This window comes from Lates calcarifer, linkage group LG21 (assembly GCF_001640805.2).
Source record: "Lates calcarifer isolate ASB-BC8 linkage group LG21, TLL_Latcal_v3, whole genome shotgun sequence".
Lineage (NCBI taxonomy): Eukaryota > Metazoa > Chordata > Actinopteri > Centropomidae > Lates > Lates calcarifer.
Window position 1 is genome coordinate 19,657,527 of NC_066853.1, and position 27,726 is coordinate 19,685,252.

Genomic DNA, 27,726 nt, shown 5'->3' on the forward strand with positions numbered 1-27,726 from the left:
GCATACAATACATTCAAGCTTATCTGCCAGAGAGTTGTGCCTTGATAGCTTTGCAGCTTCATTAAATACAGGGCCAGATACAGTGTGGCCTCTGTTGGTCAGCCCCTGTGTCACCCTGTGTCCAGCCATTTAGCAGCGGTCGAGCTGCTCTGCTTGCCAACACAGTAACATCATTATCAGCTGCGATGGCCTGGCATGGGGACCCAATGCATCATCTTAGACACTTTGTTCCATTTACACACCAAAGCTTTTAAAGACCAGGGAGCAATGATTTTGTGTCAGTGATCCTGCAGGAAGGCTGGCCTCCTATTAGTGCCACCAGCTCCTTTATCAACGGCACAAACCTCTCAGGGGGTAAAGGGCACAGCTGGAGCCGTTGATGGGACAAGATTAGACTCCAAAGAAAGGAAATGGGAGTCAAAATGAGGTTACAGCTTGCATATCATTCACTGGTAAATGGAAGAAAATGGTAGAATCGTGGAATTAAATAAAATTTACCACCTCAAAAGTAGATGAACACAGAAGATGAGCTTATTTGAAAAATATACATTTATTGTATACGTACATTTTTTCTGTATCATATAAGTAGATTTCCATATTTATTTACATCAAGTTCATGGGTTTAAATGTTGCCTTTCTGCTTGATATGTGTCTTTTTATGATCTAGATTTGAGCACATCTCAGAAGGCTCTGAACAGTTCTTGTAGACTGAAGGATTGACCTTCCGAGAGAGGGGCATGTAACTTTTCTAAAAATTTTAATTTCTATGGCCACATCAATCTTTTGGCCCCATTGATTCCTAGATAACTGGCATGGAATGTGAATGTCACTGCAGGAAGTCATAGAGTGAAATCAATAAAAGGTCAGGTGAACCCGTCTGGCAGCACATATAGGATCCCGATGTTATGTGGGGAAGTTGGGAGCATCAAAGTGAACTATACCAATACTGAATCAAGATCATGGCTGGCATTCACACAAGGGTCTAGCTATGTCAGTCAGAAAACTCAGTTTCATTGATGACTAGATTGATTTCAACAGGCTGTTCATTTTTTTCCTCAAATAGTAATCATGGCCTTTTCTCTCCAAGATGGTAAGGGAACACAGCAGTGCAGCTTAGAGTGTGAGGAAATCATTTTTCTGTGAGAAGATATTGAAACTCAGTTCCTACAGACAAAATAACACTTTTTACACAGTCTATTACATGGTGTGAAGTTATTTCACATTTTCTGAGTCATTATGTTATTAGTTCCAGTGTTGCATCCATGGTGGTCTTGATTAAGAGCCTCCAAAGTGAATTTACCATTGTCTGCATTGCACAGTCAACAAAATGTTTCCAAACAGATGCCACAGGCATGGCCAAACCACTAGCTTCTATTGTGCCAGTAATTTTCACAGCACAAATGCTGTGCAGGTCTAGCTACATAACAGGTGGGCAGCTAAAGCATCCCACTGTTTGACCTGAGATCAACACCACTGTTTGACTGAAGTCCAGGGAAAGGGCGCATTGCCTCAAATTAAAGCACGCTTGATTCTAATGAGGCTTGGATTTGGGTGTGGATTTTTCCAATGAACATAAATGGTGTCCCGCACCCCTTCCCATAATACAGCCGCTGCAGCTTTGTCAGAAAAAAGGAAAAAGGACTATTCATTATGCATTCAGATGAACATTACAGCCCCGTGTAGGGGAGGTCGATATCCAGTCTAGCCCTCACAGATGGACAGTAATTCAGCAGACTCCAGCTCCGCAGAGCGAAGGACTCAAGCTGCAGATAATGAGCAGAGCAAAAAAAGAAGAGGAGGAAGAGGCCAGACTGGGAACCCTGCCCATTAGAGCCAGAGAGGCCCTCTGCACAGTCGCTTTCATATTCCTGTTGGAGGCTAGGAGGTTCGCACCTCCATTAATCTCTGACACTGATCACAATTAGTCCCTTTGATCTCTTATAGGCTTGAAAAGATACACAGGAAGCATCATAAGCAAATCAATAGCATTAATTATACATGCATCACAGACAACTTTAAGATCTATACTCAAAGCCAAATCCCATTCTGAGAATTTGCAGAGTATGCTTAATTTTGCCTGGAAACAGCTCCCAGTGACTCTGATAAAGCTTTTCCCTTTCCTATTAACTACTTTCTCTAATGTAAAATTGCTCAAATACAGTAATATCATATTTTGAGCAATTGGTCCTTGGCCACAGGAAACTAGCTCCTCTGATATGTGTAAGAATTGCTATGTTCAAGTATCTCCCCAGAGTAATCTTATGGAAATGTCAGAAAAGGTGACAATTTGACTAATTGGGGAGCTCGGAGAGGAAAGAAGATGAAAGACTGGAAAAAGAGAGATCTACCCTCCTGAGTCTGGCCAAACTGAACTTACCAATGTTCACTTCATCATCTGTCTCTGCATCACCTATGCACTCAAACTGGAACTCCTGCAGGGACTGGGAGAACTTCTGGACAGCAGCAGAAAGATCTGCAAAATAAGAGGGTCTGAGCATCAGAATAAAGCACTGGACAAATGAATCGAGCACTTAAGACACATAGATGACATTCTACATATGTATAACAGCCAGCTCCTTGCCCTGTGCATATAGAATATATCCAACTATTAACTACTTTCTGTAAGCAATATGGAGACTGAGAAGTCATATAGTAATACCAGCATGTCAAGGTTGCCTTTAGAATCCTTTCGGTTTTTGAGTTGAGTCGGCAGCAAGAGAGTTAGCAGAAATCCAAGCTCAATATTACATCATACCGGTGCATCACAGTCCAGCATACATATAGATTTCAGTCGTTCCTCCCTATGAGGACAGAGTGGTACTTATACACATAACCCTGGCAGTTCTAGTGTTGAGTTTGCTATTTGTTATAGTCACAGCTATAGCAACAAAATAGTGGAGCTTAAAAAGACTATTACCTGACAGCTTCTGGGAGCAGAAGAGCAAAAGAATGCACTTTTATGATCTGCTGACTGTCCAATTCCATGCCCACTGACATTCATACAATAGAAGGCCTGTGAGTGACTGCAATATCTGCTATATTTACTTTATCACTTGTCCATTGATCATAATACTCAGATCTGTCCAGAAAAATTAAGCCCAGCTGAGCTTCCTAACCTTTACGTCAAAAATGATATAGTACACGTAGTGAGTAATAATCCTTAGAAAAATTCCACCTTTGGACACTTTCACACTGCTAGATATAAATTTATGCTGTTTACTGCATTCCAGGAGTTTAGTTGTGATGAAGTGCTGTCCTAGTTTTTTCAGAGTGACATTTGACAACCTCCAAAGAAAAAGGCTTTACCCTTTTATATTTCATAACTGTCCAGCTTAGAAAAAGTGAGTCCTGCCTTTTATTCAAATATTCAATGGTGGTGTGAGTGGAAAAATTGGTATCTCTACAGTCTCAGAGGCATCCAGTTGTAAATTTATATTTGACAGTTCACTTTTAATGGCTTTAAAGATCATTTAAAAATAGCAACATTACTATGTTCTTAACCATGTCTCACATTACAACTGTAATTGGGAGGAGTTTGATATGTCAAGTGTCTCTAAATACTACAGTACCCATCAGCCTTAGCAACCATTGCTGTGGAGAAAAAGCCAGCTAAAGGTGTAAATCAGTCCAAGCATCTACAGAGCTTCAATGTGGCAATCAGGAACAAATCATGGCACAATTGCTTATGAACTGATCCAAATATGACTGAAAATCAGACAGAATTGATTCAAGCTGTTAAATGTATTTAACAAGTTCAGTGAGGCTCAACATCTGCTTTCATCCAGCTGTTAGAGCCACAGGCAATGGATCTGTAAGCTCTGTGTCTGTGTAGCAGAAAGATCTTTGGGAGGGGTAGCTGACTTCTCTCATAAAGTTTTTATGTACACAGTCTTCTACCCTCTACTGACTTATCAAGCCAGAGTAAGCAAAGAGCAGTTGCTCTTTGTTTGTAGCGATGAGTCAACCAGAGTGTTGCATGTCCATTCAAGAATTATACGTGCTTTAACAGCCTCTCACCTAATACTGCCTATGGAGAAAGAAATGACTAGGTTTTAATTTCCTGAACCCTGCCTGCCTCATCTAAAACCTCCCACTTAATTCTTCTAAAAAAAACAACAAAATGGGTCCTGCAAAGTCTGATACCTCAACATGACCTGCAATTACCAGTGTTTACCTTTCAGGTTTCAGGTACTCTCAGGTTAGAAATTATTACAGTTATTGTGATGAAAATGTTTGATATTGTGCTGGTTTTTAGTTGATTATGTGCCTTTATTTTTTAAATAGCTGAGTTATAATAGTTAGTTCTAATTGTCTCAGTGTGAACATCTTTCAAAAGTTTATGTGGAGTATTAAAAGCTTTAACTCTCCAATTAGCCAACATCAAGGCATAACTGCTGAGCTGCTCAACAACCAATTTTTAGGGGTTTAGACATTTTTTCCTCTGAAATAACAGCAAATATAAACTCAACAAAATCACTTTGTATTTTGAGGCAATAAAAGGCTTATTCCCTTTTTTAAAATATTGAATATATTTGTATAATGGAATGGGATTATGCTGGGGGAAAAGGTTCTAAGAACTACTGTACAAAACAAGACAAAAATAAACACTACAAAAATCGGGACTGTGTCTTTAATATAAAATATTTTAAATCTTTAATACAACTCATGAACGCATAAAAACATAGACCTTCTCTATGACAGATACAGTACACATTCTGTATCTAGTGATCTGCAAACTAGAAATCAGGCACAAGTGGGAAGAGGATCTGATTGTAGTCAGATTCAGAAGAAAAACATGATGGAAACCAATTAAGCTGCTTTTTAAGGTGAGGGGCAAAGTGGTGCTGCAGTCCCAACCTACATATAGATGACCAAGTACACAAATCACTTGTATTTAATTTTTTATTATACAACTGATTTCAATTTGTTTCATACCTCGGTTACATAAAGGTTAATGTGTGGGTCTGCTGTGGCTATAGTCTTGCTAAGGTGAAAGTAACCTGTGTTTACAAGTACTTTAAAGAGTGGGATGAAGCTTCAGCATGGAATGGAGGCTTTTAGCATTTCATAATTCAGATGAATTTATAATTAAAGGCAGAACAAAACAGCAATTCAAACATACTCTGACATTTTAGTTTTCAGCCCTTACAGTTTGAAATGTACACATTTTTCTCATATCCATTGTTGACAGTGAACTGCTTCTCTCCGTCTTTCTTCTCGCACCAACAGTCACGACTTAACTTCAAATAACTATGAACTTAAAAGACTCTTGCCTCAAAAGTAAGAACATCCACACAGTAACAGTACAGAATATACTGTAGACACTCAAACTCATGTTCTTTTGATAGAAAACTCTAGAAATATTTTTTTTTATTATTTATTTATTTTTAAAGGTTAGTGGGATTTGTTTTGCAGCTTGTAACCATGCATATTGTATGGATATGTACAGTTGTACACATCCTTTTCATACCGAATGGGTTTCACATCCTAGTATTATATATTTAAGAGACTATGACTTGGCTCCTTAAGACGGATCTCAAACATAACCCTAGTTACTAAAGCAAAAACAGGATGGAAAGTATAAATTATGACATAAATAAAAGCAGTAGTGTTATTGGTCATATGCAATCAAACATATTTTTTAATGCATAAAAGAACTTGTGATTTTAATCATATTTCACTGATCATCTTTTATCAGATAACGATGACTAAAAGTTAAGAGCTAGCAACAAAAAAAAAAAAAAGACTAACCTTTGAATTTCCACTGTTTGTTAGAACTTGTCTGTTTGAAGTAAACTTTGACTACTCATAATGGATATTGAGTTGAAACCTATGCAGGTCCTACTTCAGCAATGATAGTTAATCTAACAGGCAACTCAAAGTACAAAAGGGCCTTAAAAGCCCACAAAAATCAATGCTCTCATCTCCACAGAAACATAAATTGCTGAGAAAGCATGATAAAAAAGAATCATGATGATATTTGTCAGTGAGGATCTTTTTCTATATCTATAACAGCCATTGTTATGTTGTATTTCAGTGTATTTTTGTTATCGGAAGAACAGAATTAAACAGAATTATGACTACATTACACTCATCGAGACCACAGATTGATATGCTCTCACAGACACCTACACTATCTTACATGTCTACGTCTGACCACTTGTAAATGTTGCTGAGGCTGCTCTGAGTGTCACTGAGAGGACCTGTTCTAAAGAAAAGATGTACTGTGCCAGCTTTGTGCTCATATCATTCCTGCTTTGACTCTAAAGCTGCTGATTTGGGATCAATACCTAGCTACAGTTGTCTGGATGTGCTCGCAGGACCATCAATAATGGATGATCTTTTAGCTCTGACGTTCAGACAGGCCCCAGCCTCACAAAACAAACCTATGTTGCTGTCAGCTGAATGCACTGTTTTCTCATAACCATCAAAAACCAAGGAAATCAAGCACACCTAAAAAACTTAAAGAAAATCAACATGATTACTCTATCTTTACTACAATAATACATTTTGTACCAACTGAAACGTGTCAATATCTAAAACTGGTGATTACCAAAAAGTTAGTCAAATGTTAGACCACCAATTAGTTGGCTGCCACAACCACAGGGTTAGCAAATGTATATAACACTTTTATGGTATGTGTGTAAGTTATTTGCTTGCTAACTTAGCGAATAATGATTATTTTGGCATTTACCATTGACGTTTCACAACTACAGCTCCCATTAGGCTTTAACAGCACTTCTGTGTCAGGGGCTCATGGGAGGTATGGTCAACACAGCTGCTGGAGCAGAAGGTAACACAGAAGTGGGACAACTTTGATTCTATTCCTAGTAACCTGCAAAAATACTACACTACCCACAAGTGTTTGGCTAGTTACTCACTCACCTCACTTAGTATCAAAGGAACTGGTGGTGAGCAGATAATGCCCTCTGTTTTTACTAATGATTCTTCTCATGGATTGTTTTATTTCAAAATACATTTATGTATATTTTCTTAAATATCACTGAGGGGAATAACTGTGAAATGTGACTTCTGAACCTGTTTCATAATAACACACATTGGGAATGTAATAAACAATATTAAGTGGTCCCTTATTATGCAGGAATAATTCATTAATTAATGCACATTAGTGGTCTGAGTACAGTGTATGATTTCAGACAGAGCATACACAAGCAGACCTTAAGGAAACTGATTGCCCACATGATGAGGCTCACTACTAACATCCTCCTGCAGCTACACCTCAATGCAGAATAAATATTTACCATATTTTAATTAGGGACAACACCCAAGAAAGACCTGCAACAATGATTCTGTTTATCTATACATATGCATTATTTACTAAGTTTGGGAATTGGCACAAATGATTTTGGCCCATTAGGTACTGCAGAAAATATTGCTCAACGAGTTACAAAGAAACTGCCTCAATTTAAGTGATCACAAGACCGAGTAGCAAAGATAAATGGAAACAGCATCAGTATAAATGGAGATGAATGAACAGCTTAAAATTTTTAACCTTAGGTAAGCAGTAAAGGAATAATCAGTGCAACACATTCCAGGTTGCACATACACTGCAAGACCATCTGCTGTTTGTTTGGTCTCCTGCAACCAAATATATAAGTCTACTGATGAATCAAATCTTTGTTTTTTCAGTTTGTAACCTTAGCAATTTTTGGTACCAACAAACATAGTGCATTATATACAGCGAAATTTGCTATTACTACTTACTTACTCCAGTTTTCATGTTTATTTATTGCTAGCCATTTTAGAGTAAATAAGACCTCACATGGCCAGATTAGCCTCTATCCAAGGATAAAAGAAGGAAATAAGCAATTAAAGACAAAAGGAAAGAAACACCATTTTGGGGTTTACAGAAAATGGACAGTATAGAGTAGGATGGTTCTCCAAATATTTCATCTCACTCCTCTCCATCTCCATCTGACACAAACACAAATTTGGTGCATTCCACTTTGAGCGTGTGTGGTGAGAAAGAGCTGTGCCGTTGAGGGGAGTAATAAAAAGAACAAAGCATAACTTTGATAAGGTCTACTACATGAAGTGTAACAGTGGAATAAGAAAAGAAAGAGAAAGAGCTACTGTATTGCTGTATATACCACCACCTTAAAATACTGCCTTTTAATTTTATTACACTGAGCAAACATTTCATCTCACCCTGCATGCAATTTTGCTAACACAGTATTTGACTTGCAGTAATGATTTTTCACACAGTGGGCATGCAAAAAGGGGTAACAGAAAGAACAAAAGTTGTGGTGTACCATCCTCCTGTGCAGGTTCTAATCAAAGAGCAGAGCTCTGACCACCCAGCCAAGATGTGACTGGATGGAGCAGCTTCCCCAGTTTGTGCCCAGTGTGTGAGATGTGAAAGAGAACTATGGCTGTCAGTCACCACACAGCAGAGCCCCCTGGGTACACCCTTTATCTCGTCTCCAGGGCAACCACATACTACAAAATTCCATCTGCTGACAATCCTGACAAAACACAGACAACACTGCAGGAAAGTCTGCAGTTCTCCTGCCAACAAGCTGAGGTGTAGGCTTACTTCAGTAGCTATTAGGACATGAATTATAATTTTTGGACATGATGCATAAATTCTGCAATGCAATTTAGATTTTCACTGTTTTTCTCTGAGCTATGACTTCCAGAAACAGAAGTGGTATTTTTTAGTTGAAAGTACACTAAAGCTGTACTACACAATTTCTTCACTCTTTCCTTAAGGTATAATAATTCAACAAATTAATCCACCTGTATTTTTAAAAAATCTTACACACAAAAATGAAATAGTATTGAAAAATACCAGCATATCTAGCACAACAGAAGATTACCCCACCATAACCATATAATCATAATCACAATTCTTTACTCAAGTACAGCATCACATATTAGAAATTCAATACTGCAGAAATGCACTACAAATACTAAGTTGAATTCCAATTAGCAGCATGTGTCTTTTAATTGCTTCATGTTTTAGTTTAGGGTGAGAAAAAGCCTTCAAGGACACAGTATTTGGACTTAAATTGCAAGGGCAATGGGTCATAAAAACTACTTCATAAATCACACCACCAAAGAAAGACAAACTGCACTAACAAAGAGCAGGCATGCAGCTTGAAATAAACCCATATTAATATGACAAGTATACTCAAACTAAACTAATAAAGTTTTCACGTTACTTTGTTTACCCCCTTCACAGAGAGAAACTTCAGTCTCACAAAAGACAGTATTTTAAAAATGTCGTCTTGACCCACACATGTTGAAGCGTGCCAGAACATCAGTGTATTGCACCCCTACCATTCTGCATGACTGACATACTCATCACAATGCTAATTACTAAGCAGTATCTTTGTTGTGCTTTCACTCCTCTGAATAGTCTCAGGGGTTTTAATGAATTCTTTAACACAAATTTGTGCAGAAAAGCTTTTAAAACCTGTAGTCCTGGCATAAATGGGTTCCATTAAAAAGCAACAATCTGCACAATAAAGAATTCATATTCAGCTTTTGCTAAATAGCTACATGTTTACACTTCCCTAAAAATGACTCAGAACACACTCAGTGTCTTTTCAGTTTAGTATTTACAAGGCACATTTCAAGACTTTTCTATACATCTTTGTCTTCCATTGAGGCAAACAAACAAAAACAAAAGCATCCTGCAACAATGCACTTCTTTTGTAGAGACAGCACACTGTCTGCCTGTACATCAATACTGTAGTGAGAAACACCATCGCTACTTTATCTTGTCAGCGAGACAATACTGATTTTAGATGAGAAGGTCTTCAAAGGGGAACGCTTCTATGCACCCAGCTTAACGAGAGACGGGGAGATCTCTTTGATGCAACAGTAGGGTGCATTGTGCCACTTTGATTCCATTTGGAGGGATTGTAACGGGGGGAAGCAGCCCTTCAGGTAAGGCCTCTTCCACCTGCTTGCTATTACACTCGCCTGTCAGTCGCCCAGCAGGGGAGGGAGAGGAGCCGCGAGAGGAGAGCCAACCAGACGGGCCCTCGCACTCCCGGAGCGTACCGAACATTTCCCACCACTAGCAGTTGCCTGAAACAAAGCCTTATCTAGTAACTCCACGCTCGCTGCTGAAGTAGCAGGCAGTAACTTTAAGTGGCAGTTGGTCAACCTGTGAACTAATTCTAAAGCACCAGATAGGTCTTAATATGGCTGAATAAAACATGAACAGAGGAGACTACAGCACATACAGTAGTCTCTGGGGTGCAGTGATAGAGCCTGTACACAGTATACTTAAAATTAAAATTCCTGTTGGTGATGCCTTGTGATGCTATTAAACAGTTTTCACACCACCTCTTTCTATTTCCAAGGCAAGAAAAGTTTGGCGTGGTGTAACGACATATTAGGGACACTCAAGCTATGCCTCTGGTATTCTGATAGGAATAAACATACAAAGCAATCTAGAATGACTTTTTTTTTTTTAAACAGCAATCTGCTGTATGCATGTTGACTACTCGTTAATCAATTAAAGCGACCAATCAAATTAATTGTACACAATGCACAGGTCAGAAAGTAACAAGGAAGAATTTACCTTTAATACTCACCTATTCCTGCAGAATACGTATCTGCATCACTTTCAGTGATCTAAATTGCTAAAAACAACCCAAGAGATGGATGATACTGACACTTGATATGAGGCTGATGCAATGCTACAGTATATTTTTTAGCTCAAAAGGAAAAGATCTGAGTTATTAGCCCTGCAATTCAGCTGGAATGAAAAAAGCCAGCCAGGCCAGCCTCTACCATTTATCACCAAGTCTACAGCCTTTAGACTGAGTTGAGAGATTTTCCCTCAGAAGACACAAAGACAACACATCTGACACAAGCTCTGACAGAGATGGACTTGCCTCTGAAAGAAAAAGCACTCAGGAAAAATAAGCAGGATTTCACATTTGTTGTAATTGTTGGCACTGGGCTCTTCAAAACAAACAAAATTTCACAGAAGATCTATTTTGTGAGAGGCTTTCTTGCTCTGATCAAAGCTAGTGCAATTAGCCAAGAAAACACTTCCAAGTTAGAAATAAAAATAAAAAAAAAAAAAACAGAAAAACAAGAGGTGTGCAAAACTAATTTAAAGCCCCCCATTGTCCAAACACTTTCTGATGAAACTTGGCAACCCATGGGGCCAGGTGCTGGAGACTCTCTAATGTGCCATCCAAAGTCTGAGTTTAGCATCTGCGTAGGCTAAGTCGACACAAAAATTCACCATCTTTTACCATACAGTTCATCACATTGGTTCATCACAGAAATGTATAGCAGGATTACTGTGTTCGCCAGCCAAGTCTGCATGACCTGTTTTAACAGGTAACCTACACAAATGATGTATTTACCAAAGCAGAATTACTGCAAGATAATGTGACTCAGTCATAGTCATTTTATTTTAATATACTAGCATTACATTTTAGGAGACACAACACTTAGCTTTACAGTCTTTGCTTTCACCACATTGTCAATTATGGCGACTTTTATTAACCTGGACAACACTGCATTTCATCTGCATTGAGAAATAAAAGACAAAAATCCACATACACTACATAATGCAACAATAAACGTCCAATTTTCAATGCTGTGGAGGAGAAACACAGCGCATCACCTCATCCATTTCAGTCTGAAGAGGCAACAAAAGTACTGGGCGTGCAATGCCATGCGACTGTAAGCATGAGAATGGTGTGCTCGGTGTGACAATCACTTTGACTGACAGAGTGACAACAGAATACTTCAGAACAGAGCTCAATCTGGAGTCTAACACATTTCCCTGCACAGTCTGAGGGGAGGCAGCTTTTAGGAATACAACGTCTAATCCTTTTATCAAAATCTGTCCACAAAAACATCTGAGTCCCTTGCAGAGCCGCATGAGCTGCGCTTACCGCTTTACTCAGCTTTATTGCTAAACAAGTCACATAACGTACTCCTGTATTTCATTTCCATTACATGAGTTCAAATTCATCAAAGTAGTCAAAGCAGCAGCAATACATTATAAATGGTATAATCCTGCAACACACAGCCTGCTTTACAGTCACAGTCTGACAGTCAAACACACATATACACACAGAGAAAACACATACACACATACACCCACACACTGAAGCAGAATGATGTCAGGCCAAATGCTATCTGAGGGAGGATGGGGGATGGTTATACAAGCATGTTTACAGGACATTTCCTGTGGCTGAGCCTTGGGAGCATCATCTGTCCTCAGACAAACAAACACTAAGAGTTCCCAAAGCTGAAAGCTATTGTGAAATCACTTCCAACAAAAACTGTCTACACGTCATTTCCTCAATTTAATAAAATAACAGTCACTAATTACAGCTATATTAAGATGTGTAAATACCTCAGAATTATGCAGGCACAATTGGAACAAGTAAAGATGCTGTTTACAGACTTGCTAAATACTGTAGTTTTTATAATAACAACCCCCATGCGTGTCAACCATTCATTACTGCATGTATCCCAGGGAGGAAGCATTGCTCTGTAGCTGGTGAACAGGCGTGGGCATGGGGTGGTGGCAGAGAGACACAGTCAGCTAACATAATAATGGGCTGTCTTCTACTTCAGACTTCAGTTAATCTGGCTGCATTTATTAAAGCTTATGTAAATTGAAAAATGCTTACTCGGATTTATAAAAAATAGCATTCTTATAAAAAGAGTTTATGATAACTTTGCAGAGAAATAACTTTAAAATGGACAACATGCCTTAAATTTGAGAGCCATTTCAGTTTTGCAGAAAATTAAACAGCAGATATCTGCAGGTGTAAGGTCAGCAATGCATTCATTCCTTAAATACATGCCCTACCTTCTACCACTATGAGCGAAGAACAAGCTGTTGGCTCGCTGTTTTGCAAATTTGTACAAATTATGTGTGAAGGACACAAGCCATCGCCCAAAGGCTGCCCGAGTCGGAGTGGGACTCTGATGATTCCTTTGCTGCACTGGGACCAGCTATGGGCCTTTGGTGCAGTGTTTTTCATGCACATATATCAGTGTCATGAAATTGTGATTCATATTTGGTATGCTCTATGGCAAAAATGTAATACACCACACAATATTAAGTTTGTGGTTCACTGGTGCCACTTGGAACAGCTTTTAACAAAACTTGTTGTTTTTTTTTTTCTTTTTTGGTTTGCCAGTGATTCAAGTTTAGATGGAGCATCTGTGACATTAGTGACTGTAGCCTTCTGAAAAGATTTTGTAAAGCTTGTCATTGAATCAAATGACTATTGTAGCCACTCTCTGCACAGGAGCTCACACACAAGCCAACTGTACAAGCTCAGTGGAAAATGACAAAAGCCAAGGAAACAAGTGGGTGTTGAAAAGGTCAAACATATAGTGAGCCCAACAGTCTCAAACATTTCTTCTTGGTAGCTAGCCAGTCAATCCACTGCTAAAAGACTATTGAATATTAGATTTCCAGTGCGTAACAGGTGGTGGGATAGAGGACTACAAATGGGATGCCCATGAAAACAATAATACGTGTTTTAATAAACACAAATAATGAAAGAAAAACAATTTCTCTTCCAAATCTGTTATTCTATTATGTAGAAAATCTCATGTAAGTTTAAATTGTCACCTTTTTTTCTTCTATTTGTTTAAAAATACTTAATGCAGCTTTATTGCAGCTCTATAATAAATTTGATGAAACACAAACTGAAAGAAGTGAGTATAAAATACTCAGACCCCAAATTATTATGGAAGGTGGTTAGCTTTTATTTCATTTATCATTTTTTAAAAGCATATATAATAAAAATCCAAATAACAGAACTTCCAAAGCTCTTTAATTAACATGCTACTGCTGCTCTTTATATTATGGTTGGCTTTTACCTAAAACTGAATCTGAGTGCACATGTTAATCAAACACAACTGGACTCTCACCCATTCTTTAGACAAACTTACCTACCACATCTAAAGTGTAACCTTGTTCGCCTCATTTCTGCGGTTTTTCCCATCCTACTAAAAAAGGGGGTAATTAGTGCCCTTTGTGTTTTTAATTACTGCAGTCAAGCAGAGGGATTAATAAAAGTCAGCAGTTGTTATTTACACCAGGTGTGAACAGTAAGAACCAGGCACAGATAGTAAGGACAAAGCTGTGGATAGATCTTATGTGCACCTGGAACAAATTATCCATACCAACAACAAAAGTTTTAAATTTAGTGGGATTAAGGAATGTTGGACCATGATCCTCATTATGAGTATTAATACATACATTATAGTGGACATGCAAGCATTAAAACTGGTCTATCAAGACGAGGCAAAGTTTTCCATCTTATAAAGATGTTAAATGTAGAAAAATAGACAATGAAAAGACACAGCTGCTGTTTTATCCCCAAAGCCAAGCTATGTTGTATGCTATGTTTTGTTACTACTTCATTATGTCAGCAACAACATAGAGTCAACGCTGCAAAATTCAATTATATTTGTCAATATTACACGGTTAATCCTATAAAGACGCAACAAACAAACAAAGCACTGTTTCTGTGCACACATAATTGACTTTATACATATGACTGGCCCACTATTCACATCCCATACACAGTACATGCAGTATTGTGGCTACACACATACTAGAAACTGCTAAGTGCAGTTTCAGTAATGTGTAGACCCATTTTACGGGTGATGTATTAACATGAAAGTCAATCTTGGCTCAACAGGCCTCATTCACACAGACAGCAGAAGTGAAGACATAAATTATGGCATACTATTCACTACATGTTGAAACATGAGATGATTACTATTTAAAAAAAGGGGGCCACTGAAGGTCTTCCAGTAATGTCACCACTGATGGCAGGTCATAAAGGGTCATAAACCTCTGCGACGTCCTTAGTTAGGAGACCATAAATAATTTACCTCTGTCTCTTTGCCTCCTGCACTCTCACTCTGCCCCTGACTGAAACTGGGCTTTTCCAGACTGACCCACTCATCACTACGATGAAAAAACAAATATGACCCAAAATTCTTTGCAGAGACCTCTATGGCTAGTTGAGCTAGGGCCCAGTTTCTAGGGTTATTTACTGTGATAGCTTACACACTGAAGTTCATCACCAGTTGATTAAAATTCCTTTATTTTAATTTTTAATTTTACAAGAGACCAGGCACCTGGTGGGCCATGGAGTTTTTTTTCTGCATCAATAACCCAATCAAAGGCAATCAAAGTCTCAGTTCACTTGCAAATGTCTTGTATGCATCGTACAACCTGGAGCGTTAAAGTTTTATTTGGTATTAAGCTGTTTGCATGAACCTTTGACATCCTGCCACTGAGTATCCTCACTGTCATGAATAAACCATTCAGCAGGGTATTCCTCTCCACCTGTGGTACCCTGTCCACTGACAGAACAGTTTTCCTGCTAAAAAATAGGTAGGAAATAAGTTTGGCCTTTAGTTGCCCTGAGAAAGAGTGAATTCTTTTAAATACCCTGGTAAGACATGATGATCTGAATGCTAAGTGCTGCTCATTGTTTCTGTTCATATATACCCAATGTATAGAAACATGCAACTGAAATGGTGTGAGTAATTGTTTCAGATAATCCAGTACTTCATTATAACACGCCACGGTATACTCTTTTGAAAGTCACAGTGGCTGACCAAAGTGGCTCTAACCTGCGGGGATGCACCATGGGAGCAAATGAGGAAATCAAGCAAAATACAAGCAGTCCCCTCCTGTTTCTAACTGCTTTATTCTGTTGATGTCTGTGTCCAACAATGTTTCCATCATAATCAAAATCTAACTTGCCAGACTGGATCCTAGAGAAATTTTGTGAACTTTTTTTTTTGAATAACTTATTAGTCAATGGAGAGTTGACATTGATTGTCCAAAAAACACACACACAAAAAAAAACAATTTATGGTGACAGCATGCTTTGTTTTTCTAATTCCTCTACACTGCGGCTATGCCTTATTACAACTCAGTCGAGTGCTCTCACACTCAACAACAACTCAAAGTGGGCATATCGTGGTTTATGCCCATGTGGTATGGTATACACTGCACAAGGCCTGAACATTTCAGGCATGCAGTCGCATACACATACAGACAAAAAATGTGGAATTTTTTAAGCCTAATAAAATACACAAAACTGATTTTAATGTGAAAAAAAGGCTTGGTATCATGCCTTTAACCCCTGTCAATGTGTCCTCTCATAAGTGGACACAAGAGCAGCAAAAAGCAAAAACATGTACAGTGCATGTTCTGCATAGGAACAGTGATAAAGGCATGAAAAGAATCACGCTTTCTTTCAATAAAGGCTGACTGGATCATGCTGGGTTGAACTGTGAAAAACGTATTTATAATTACACTGAGTGATAGGTTGGTAAGTGCACTATACAACTCACTGCTGAGGCTTTCCTATTCCAAGCCAGCTATTTTCCATATTTATTAGGCCTATATTTCTGCTCTCTCCCCATTTCAGAGACACACTTCTGAAGTTAACAGACCAAACTACCATTCCTACAGGGAGACAGCAGAGCAGGAAGTCCACTTTAATCAGCATGTTGGAATTTGAGATTGAAGCTGGAATTTGAGAGGACAATGACCCCACAGCACAGTGCTGGCATCCTCATCTAGACATTCATACAACCCTATTTCATGTAGTCATTAAAGACAGTCTATATGTCCTCTACTTCTGATGAGTGGCTTGGAAGCCCTTGAGAGTGAAAGCATCTTCCATTAATAGAGTTAAGTTAAAGCAAATGCCGGCCCTGCACTAATGATCTCCATATGTCTTGCTGTGGCCTTATGATTAGGTATTAGAGCAGGGTGAACCCATTCATATCTGAGAAGCAGCTCTGACTCTGGTCTTTTACTCCAGGCTCTGTTAGACAAGCCTGTGCACGCAGTGTAGCCAGGGAGGCAGACAAAAAGGAAAACAAATGTCCTGGATCTGAAACAACCTCCGAGTAATGAATTACGTATGGGATTTTTTTTTTTTTTTTTTGTATAGATTTAAAGCTTTGCACCAGCGATATAAATGTTTCCCAGTGGGAGACCACAGGCTTATCCAGCTCCCGGTGGCTCGAGTTCAGAGAGGGACGGGACCGTTCAGACGCAAACACAAGAGACTTAAATAAGCTGCAGTGAACGCATCCTCTAATTACAAGTCGCCTGTGGGTTTCAGGTAGCTGCAGTTATAAAGAGATGGTTTCTGGACCCGTGGGAGTGGGGAATAGGGGGAAAAAAAGGCCGTGTTGGGCTACTTACTCTTGAGCGCAGTGATGAGCATATTCCCATCCTTGATCAGCTCTTTGATGAATTTATTTGTCCGCTCCAGCTCTATTTCATGGCATTTGAGACGCTCTCTGAAATCCGGACTGTCCAGAAAAGAGTCGCTGAACTCCAAAGTGGGGAGTCCCATTGTACCTCAACGACACAGTTGCCTTTCAAAGTCTGTAACTCGGCATATAAAACGTTTTTACTTATCATCACCCAGTCCCGATGTTAATACAGCCGTCTCCAAGTCACCCCCTCCTAAAAAAAAAAAAAAGAAAAAGAAAAAAGTTTTCCTGCTCTGCTGAAGTTCCTCACTTCCGCTTTGATTTTTTCCCCCGTTTTTTTCGGCAGCTACCCATCATAAAAAATAGTGGTCGTGTGACTCCTGCTGGTTAGTTTCGGATAGTTAATACCAGTTCTTGTAGACCAGGTCTCGGTCCATCTCTAACTGAAAAGGTCTATTCAGTGGACTGTATTTTCTACACTTCGTCATCCTGCCTTGTTCTAAAGGTGCATTTCACATAAAACCTCGGAAATCAGAAGCTACATGTTCATCACCTTTAGTAGTTAATGTTTTTAGATGACAGCAGACCAATGCAATAAAACTTATGCGTAGTTATGTGAGCTACTGTAGGCATAGTTCCAGTTTTACCCGCCACTTACACAATATTATACTTGAGAGTAGTCCTGAGTTAAAGCAGGGCTGGCTCAACAGTTTTGGCAGAATTTGACCTTCACCCCATTTCATTCTCCGTGGGTTTTAACCACAAATCACTGAAAAGAAAGAAAGAAGCTCTGTTTCCGTGCAAATACAGAAAATGTACAAAGCCGTGAAATAATATATCATAGCACATACTAATTTTCTGACAAAATACTGGCCTCGATGACCACAGCCCTGTTTGCTTTTGTCCAAGTGTGCATTTCTTTGATGAATCTTTTTAATATTCTAAACCCTATTCTTGGCAGAATTGTGCGACAAATTTTGTTTCTGCTTTGGACCCAAACTGTTAGATGCTGGTTTTTTTTTTTGTTTGGTTTGGTTTTTTTTTCCCCACAAATTCACAAAAATATTTAGTTTGTTTAACAGACCAGTTTAAAATATAGTTTCACATTACTCAGTGCTCCAGTTTAACAACTTCATCTGAGGTTTTTGGTGAAATTCTGCCAGGGGGCTTATATTTTAAAGCTGTGAACTGTGCACTGTGTTATGGGTGACAATGCATCATACTGGAATTAGGAAGGATTTGAGGAGAGGGATCTAAATTAATACCTTGGTAAATGCAAGTAATTAAACAAGAGCCTAATTGGAGTCAGAGGAATTTGTCACATTCTCTCCGTGCAACAGGGAAGGGTAGTGATAATGATGTCACACTCCAAATGAGTATTTTGGTAGGCATGAGTCAGAGGCTCTGTCACCAGTGGCACTAAGTCTTTTGGATGACTCTTTCTGCTTATACTGCTTTACAGCATCAGGGGGCCGGGAAGAGGCTTTATCTTCGAGCAAAGTGTAAAAACAATCTCCATGGAGAGGCGAATGTTGCAGCCTTGGCTAGAACCAGCACACACAAATGAAAAAGCATTAATAATTTAATGCTTCGCTATCAAGAGCAGACCGTAAGCTCTGTAAGTGGGGATAGGACTTTTGCTCAGCACCATTTGGAAGGGGGGCTTGTACCCTTCTTCTTTGATAACTAACTAGCAACCTTTTCCTAATGAGATAGCAGATTTGACTGTAGGTAGCGGTGAGATAAATCATCTGAGACAGATAACCTTCCTGGGCAGCGTCACGCGACTGCAGCTGAGTTGTTAGCGTGTGTTAACATCATATTCCAGCAATGGCCAATAGGCCTATGGTCAAACTGCATTTTCACTAAATTACCCTCTCTTTTTATCACTTACTATACTCATGAACTATATGGAGGTGATTCCAGGATCCTTCATCTGATCAGGTAAAAATAATCTAAGCAGCATGCCAGGAATATTTTGCAAGAACTTTGACAAGCACGCCATGCTTCACCCCAGGGGACCCCAATTACATTATGAAGCTGCCAAAGCAAAGGGGGGCTGAAAAGGTTGTTTCCTATGTGTCCTGTAACTGAAGGAGACAGGTCTACAACTTCAAAATTTTGATTTCAAACTTAGAAATATTGCATAAATAGAATGGGGATCCTGTGTCATATCTACAGGCCTGATACCTGAACACTGTTTGGGAAATTCTCACTGAGAACTATACAAACAAAAGAAGAGTGCAATGGATAAACTGTACACTACAACAAAGAGGTTCTCAATTTAATGGCGTACTGGCTCTTGGGTCTGCCTGGATTATATGCATTTCCTGATGAAGTAACCCATCACCATGTTCTCTCAGCTTTTGCTGGTTAACGTTCCACCTCTGGTTGTTGTAGCTGTCTACAGGTCTGACACAATGGTATCCTATTTCTGACTGTGCAGCACACATAAAATGCCTCAGCTGTGGCAGGAGTGAGCTACAATCAAACAGCTGCAAGGACACGGAACTGGAACGACGACTGGCCTCTGGCTGCACCTCAGGAATTAGCAACAGCGGCTGCATCTGTTTCCCTACACATATGCATTTACAGTGATGAAATCTCAAGTCTTAGTAATGAAACTGAATAGAAACCCAGAGTGATTCATTGGGAGGGCACACTGCTCATCATGGTCACCACTAAAATCACATTAAACCTTGTGTCACATTAAACCATTAAAACTTGTGACAAAGCTGGCCTGAGAGCCCAGTTTGCCCAGGGATACAGGATTATTGCAGCCATAATAATGCCCTCGTATGCATCACCCATTCAGTGGGATATGACCATGGGAAAAGCAATGGTTCAGTGAACAGGTAATTCTCCGAAAATAAGGCTAAATATGCAGCGCATTCCAGCTGTATGGTGCTTTCGCAAGAATTATGCAGAAAAGCAGTCTAAAATATTGCCTCAACAACACACCAGTAGAGACTTGTGGACGAGTGGTTAGCTGTATGAAGCATGGCTAATTGCAATCTAAAATAGCTGCCTGTAGAGTCTTTGAGGGAAATTTGGTTTAATTAAGATGATACTCAATAGAGAGCGGTGTCCCTGTACTCCTCTTTCATAAAGGCATTTGCACATTCATATTAGTCATGCAAACATAAGTCTACTGAGAGGCCGTGCACGTGTCTTTCTCTGTGACTGCACCTATGGAGACAGACGAAAAACCATAAAGAGACTGCACAGGAGCATGCACGCTCACACTCACAAAACAAACACATGCTCGAACCACACAGGCCCTAACCCTTTGTTTTGCACACACTAAGTGAGTGAGACATCTTTCACGTATCGTACGTGTAGGGGGCCAGAAATTAGATACGAGACACACATCTTCCCACGTTCTCAGTCTTGTTCTCACTGCATTAAACAAGGTCTCTCTGGCCTTTCCAGATGGAGAATCATCAGCTCAAATGGAAAAGAAGGCTTGGGTTTCACAACAGATATCAATAATCCATGCAGAATAAGCATCGATTAGCTCTGCAATGAGTTATGCACAAGTCAGGCAACTTCTGATTAGATTTCCTCTGATATCGCTGCATCACACAGTGAGGCAAGTCAGTGCATGTTAGGAGATGTCTGGTCTCCTTGTGGTGAGAGAGGTGGGGGGTTGTTGGTTCCTAACATGCCCCTGTCAATTCCAGCTCTTGTGCCATCATTCTGCAGCAGCAGCCCTCAGGGGTGCAGTTTGTTACATCGACACACTGAGCAGAGAAATGTGATACATTAGTGGAGACCCTGTTGCTTCAAGTTAATTGCTGTGTGCACTCTGCAGTACTGAACTGGGTTATTGGGTGAAAGATGATGACTGTGAGATGGACTACGGAAAAAAAATAAGTTTCTGCTCAATGCACAGCTCTCAATTTTCCATCTGAACGTGCAGAAATGATAGAGTTTAAGATGTCACACTTGACATGTGTATTACTGGCTGGGATTTAGCTAACAGTTCTGACTATGCCAGAGGAAGACATTTCATATCACATCTAGTGTCAGCCACGGCTGCACAGTGCAGAGAAGCATCAGATATAAGTGAATTTAAGGCAATGTTGTAGTGTTAATTATGCATTCGAGACAAACAGATGCATCATAAAAAAACGACAGGATTAGATAACTAGACTTCTTGTGATGGCAATTACCTCTGAATAATATGAGCCGTTTTCCCCAATTAACAATTGACACTGCCATGCATACTCTTCATTTAAATCAGGTATTAAGGTAATTGCACAATTTCCGGGTGGCACTCAGCTTAGTTCCAGAGGAGAGCTTTTGAGAACAAGACCTGTCACTGTTTTTCCCAGCTCATGATTAATGACCCTAATTTAGAAGGTTTTTTTAATCCAATCATGCTCTGACATTTCCTATCAGATGAGTCCTTCCTCATTCTTTCTGTTGTTTACCTCCTGACAGTGCAATCTGCCAAAGTGGTGAGTGCCGGGCTCTCATTTATGACTCCCATGTCCAGATGACGTTTGAGCAGTTATGCGTGATTACCTCCTCTTTACACAAAGCGGCATCTCTAAAGCATGCAAGTGTCCACAGGGATTGCATTTATTGCTTTTCACTGCACAGTGAAAATTGGGTTACTAAGCTTTTTTAGCTTGGAATGCCACGGCCACATAGTCTGGTGTCAGGTAGAGGACACATCCTCTAGAAAATGCCAGAGCTGGAGAGTAAATGTGATCCAGCACACATGAAAGCCTCATCTGTGTCTCTGCACTTGTAGCTTTTGACTTACAAATCTTCTCAGCGCACATAAGAAGGACTGGCCTCGGGACAAAAGCAGTTTTATTTTTTTGCCTCATTGACCTTCATAAGGTGATACCTGTCCAGGCGGACCCCAGGCACAAATATAAGGCTGGGTGATAAATTGCAAGTGCTACTGTACCAGCTTTGTAAGCAAACAGTTTGTGTACTTTGCTGGGACTCTGGCTTTAAACTGGAGCAGTAGAAATTCAAAAAAAAAGAAGAGACCTCTCAACTGCAGCGAGCCCATCGAGCCAAATAAACTACTCTTTGGCACCTTCATCTGTTGGCCCCACACTGTGAGGATGTTTTGGTACATCACCAGTCATTCCACTGAATGTGAAAATCTGAAACTGTGGAGCAGAGAAGAGTGCTTAAGAGATTTTAGCATTACTACGCTAGAAAGAAGCCTTTGTTCTTATTTTTAAAACCAGATGTAGGATGCAGGTTAGCACTTCAAGTGCTGGCAGCTGCTTTTGATTTCCCCTGAATCTCAGAAAAGACTTTGATTCCATTTTAGCTCAAAGTAGAATATTTCACATCTAATACGTCATTGAAAAATGAATGATTCACTTCTCCTCATGGCACATAAAGCAGATTCTTTCCACCATGCCCTATGACCACAAAAAATACAATTCTGTTTGGAATAAAGAGAAAAGCCAAATGGAGAAGGAACTTTTATAATTTGTGTACTAAATATGAGATGAAAATATGACTTCTTACAGTTTTCATTAATAGTCAAATGTGTTTTTTCCCCCTTTACTTTGTTGTTGGATTTATTCTTATCTACTCACTCTTAGAAAAGCATGATCACAATCCTTTGGAGTAAGTAAAGTAATTTGTTGCCGCCCAACCCAACAACCATGCTAGTTCATTAGTTTCAAAAACAACACTTTTAAAGAACCATGGTTAAAAACCAGCCACATGCAGTAAGTGGTATAATTTATTGGAAAATTCCCTTTAACCATCTGGGAGTTAATAGCATAGGATCCAGTTGATATCCTTGTCCCAACACAAAACAACAGATTGCCTGTAAAACTGGATCATTCTCACTTGTAGCTTATTCCATCTGGACACCATGCTTCTGACCAGACATCCTTTTTGAGTGCCATTTTGGTTGGAAATGATGCCATGGCTTTTCCTTTTTCCCCATTAAATACTGGGCTTTTGCTGCTTTTGTGGAAATATTTGATACAGAGAGAAGTCTGAGTAAGTTTATGGATAAACATAATCCCCCACAAACATGAAATACATGAACTGAATATGAACTGTTTTCCTCTCAGTTTCAGTTGTGGTGTGCACTTTCACATTTGCTTTGTGTTTTAAGGCCGGTTGTAACAGTTTCAGGTTGCCTTAATTACTTAATTATAACAAACATGTTTTAGAGATGGTTTTGAATCAGTGCATTTCCATTTAGGTTTTTACTTCATTTTTGAGGTATTTGTATTAAAAGCAGTACTACTAATGACCACAGCTTATTTTTAGCCAAGTAAACAACAGAGCTGTCACAGTTATAAATTGCAGGTGATCAAATATTGCATTCTCAAATTATATTGTTTGTAAGGCCTGAGTTTTGTTCCATTCTCTGCCGAACAGGGCTTTTATTCTAATGGTTTATTAGTATTCCTCAAGCAGACCTGAGAAAGCTGTTGAGACGCTCTTGATCAGATAAATCAGTATTAAGGGTTTTCATCAGAGAGAGAATTACACAGGTCCTCCAGTGCTTCAGACTCTTCCGCAGGGAGGCTGAATTATAATTTTACATTCTTCAAAAAGTTTTCCAATCATCTTCCCTTCTCATGGTTAAATTTAAAGCCCATTAGTTTTATGTCACCTGAAGTTTCTCTATCCAATATATTTCTTCTGCTGACAGAGAGAAAGGACCAAAGAGATTAACTTCCATGGAGCATACTACAGGAGAAATCAAGCAAACAATTCTCGCAAAAATTCAAAACTGCAGCACCGTGATACTACCAGTTCCCAGAGGCAAAGAAGGGGTATTATGTTTCTAAATGAAGCAATATAAGCTCGTACAGTAGGTGGGCAGTTACATGAGGTGACACTGGGTGGCGGTGAGCAGCTGAAGAGATAAACTCCTACTGTCATTTCACAGAAAGACACTATTCAAGATTTTCAGGAATATTCTGTATAAATGTGAGCAACCTATTGTGGGTATATGTCACATTTAGTAACTGACACAAAGGCAATCTTTGGCCATTGGTGATGAAACAAAATTACTTTGGAGTTCAGGCTGAATAACAGTTCCTGGGTCCATTTCATGTTTGAAAAACATATCAGTGAGTTGAGGAAAGCTCCCTCAGAAGAAATCAGTATTTCTTGCAGAGGAATGTGCTTTGAAGGGAAGCCTTAATAACTACGTAGCTTTCAATTTTAAAGGCACACAAGTACATGCCTCCACCACTGGTGATTGACTGATGGAAGCTTTGTTTGCTGTCTCTGGGATCCCCTATTGCTAGGTAACTGAAAAGGAAAAAAATGTCTTTGTGTTGGTCATACCTAAAAAAAAGGGGCCAACACAACTAAAAGCAATATGTGCCTGAAAGTCACTGCTGTTTTTCTGTTCAACACAGATATTAATATAGCCTGCGCTTCCATGCTTATAATGCATTCAAATTAACTTAGGCTTTTCACAGTCCATCAGCATGGTGCAGAGAATATCATCTGACAGGCTAAATGCTGCCACAGAGCAGAAAGAAAGGCTAAATCCTGAACATTGGCACAGATGACAGACAACAAATCCATAACACTACCAGCCTCATCAGCAGTTACATAAGTCTGAATGGGCTCAATAGACTAATGCCCCACAGACCATATTTAATGTGCCATACTGCATCATAGCTGCACCTGTCAATCATCCTGCTTTCAACATTTTTTAATAAGATCCAGAAACAAGAAATTTAATGGCAGGAAGTTACGCTTTCCAAGTGGCTAACTGCACAATACAAAAGCAACAATAACAGGTGCCACTATGACTGCCACTATGCTTACTACCAGAAAGAGTAATCAAAACTAGATTAAAATCTTTAGCCCCTAATGACTCCACCTAATCAAATGACAAGAATCACACTGCTCTAGGATGCATTAGTGTACTGGAGGTGTCATAATGTAGAGATGAGTTTACTATTCTCAGTCTCTTACCACCAGTGGGGCAAAAGCAAGACTATGCAACCTTTGCTAAATAGTGGTGGCGGTAGCCAAAAGTGGCAACACAGAATAATAGCACATAGAATTTTCCTACATTTCCCAAGATTCCCTTACATCCATTGCTTTAAAGACATCACCCCAGGGAGATGAAGAATAAGAGTAGCACAAATAAATAAAGAAAACAGATTTAGTATTGTCACTTATGCAAATTTGCCACCATAAGCTACTGGACAGTAAGGATGAGTATATTTTACTAAGCAAAGATGTTTTTCATTGATTATTGAAATCACTTTAAACTAAGCTGAGTCTGACAATGGATACTGTGGCAATAAATGGGAAAGTTGGACTTCCTGTTAATATTAAAATGAAGTGAGGACGAATCACAATGAGGGGTGGGACAGTAGTGCAGTGGTTAGCACTGTGGCCTCAGAGCAAGAAGGTTCCAGGTTCACCTGGGGCTATTCTGTGTGGAGTTGGCATGTTCTCCCTGTGCCTGCGTGGGTTCTCTCCAGATAACTTCCTCCCACAGTCAAAAAGGCATACAGGTTAGGTTAACTGGTGACTCTAAATTGCCTGCAGGCGTGGATATAAGGGTGAATGTGGTTTGTCTCTGTATGTCATCCCTGCAATATACTGGCGACCTGTCCAGGGTGTACACCGCCTCTAGCCCACTGTCAGCTAGGATTGGCCTCAGCCTCAACCCCCCTTCCCCCCTGTATTCAGATACAGAAGAGCAAAATCAAAATCAAATTATAAAGTCCATTATCAACATTTGATAAAATACTGTAACTTCAAGTGGAACCATTTATGACTTTAAATGAATGCACTGTATAATAATGTATTATTAAGGATGTTTCCAAAGCATTTTAAACCAACAGGCAGCTGCAACAGCCCCTGACTTTATAACTGCATTATGTTTTGGTACATTAGTTGAATCAGTTTTGTGTCCAAGTAGGCATAACTTCAGTAACATAAGCAGTGACATTTGAACCTAGCCATTTCTCAATGCTGTCCAAAACATTTTCTCAAAACAGACAAACAAGACCACATTCCCACATTTCTCATCACAGTGCTCACTCTGCAGCAGATGCTGCTCGTAAATGTCAACTTATTATTTTCGGCCTCACAGACATCATGTTAAACATTGCAAAGTAAGCCTCCCAGCCTATGCCTGGGTGCCAGGTGAGGTCAGGACTAATGACTGTCTTGAGCGTCTGTAAAGACTGCTTCAAAACTGTCACCCATGTCCTCACTAGAATGCCCTTACACAAGCACAAAGCTGGTAAATAAGCAACGCGAAGCAGAGACTGCAGTTGACAGAAGCTCAATAATTCAAGGTCAGGGCATTTAACAGACAAAGACAAAAGGCTTATCTAACCACTTTTCGTTTGTCTCACATCACCAGCAATGTCAATCAAACCAAATGAGTGACAGCGTCCACTTTAAAGATTTATGCTAATCTGAAGAGTTGTATTGAGCTGGCCAGGTCAGCTGTTGTTATAGTGTCAGGTTTTATGAGCACGTCAGGACAAAAGATGACCGAAACAATTAAAACAATCTCCCTGATATTCAACATTTTCTTGTTTATGTAACAATTATTGTGCAAAGACAAAGCATCAGAGCAACCACGCTATCAATACCTCACTTTCAAACCACGTGTGTCTGGATTTATCCTTTTCTTGAAAGCAGATTATACCCTTAGCTTTCATGTGTTATGTGATTTGATGAGCTGCTTTGCCAAACATCTCTGGCTGTTAAATGTGAGGTATTGTGGGAAGGAGAGGAGAATATTCTAATGATCAGGTGTGACAAATCCCTCTGTGAATTTGTCATAAAACAGCTGCAGATTATAAACAGGCTGCTCAGAGAGGGACGTGACACAGCTGAATGATACAAAACAATTAGGTTACATGATTCTACATCATTATTTATTCCTTCTGGACATCATGATATGGGTTACTTTCAACAGATGTTGCAGAATCAATTTTTTGGAATAAATATTATCCTTCTTAGAAGTAGGGGATGGTAAAATAGTCCTATTTTGTAATAGACAAGTTACAGTAATTCAGTCTACAGTATGATGCACCGTTTGCTCTGATGGTGACTCTTAAGTGGTGATAAATAACTTTCAAATTTTTACCGTAAAAATTGAAGTGCAAGTATAATTGAAACAAAACTGCATCAATTTTCTCCTATATCTTAATTATTAAAGACAAGCAACATGAGGATGTAGATAGAGGAATAATGCAGAAAAGGTTCCAGGCCAGATTCCGTCTCAGCACACCCAGGGTTGATGGTACGTTCCTCACCCTTGGGCCAGTGTACAGTGTGTTCTAAATTTTTAATGTGATACTTACGCTGTTCTCTGGAAATGGTCCAACAGTCATAGTATAACAGTAATTTTTTCAGTGTTCATTTTTTTGGATTTCAGAACTCTGTATGCTGTTGCATTAGTTTCCTACAAACCTTTCAGCTTTTATTTTGCGATCCCACCGCAAGTTATAAATAGCTGGTGAGCACAGGATTCGTCAGTTAGCACAGGGTTCATTA

The 27,726-nt window shown here is 39.4% G+C and overlaps 1 protein-coding gene across 1 annotated transcript in view; it reads right to left on the bottom strand.

The window, feature by feature from the left end:
- Window positions 1–17,512, bottom strand: part of LOC108876168 (rho GTPase-activating protein 42) — a 56,132-nt gene extending 38,620 nt beyond the window's left edge. Inside the window, 2 exon segments of the mRNA XM_018665512.2 lie at window positions 2,378–2,473; window positions 17,216–17,512. Of these exon segments, the coding sequence (XP_018521028.1) occupies window positions 2,378–2,473; window positions 17,216–17,369 (250 nt within the window). The 5' untranslated portion in view covers window positions 17,370–17,512.
- Window positions 17,513–27,726: the final 10,214 nt, after the last annotated feature.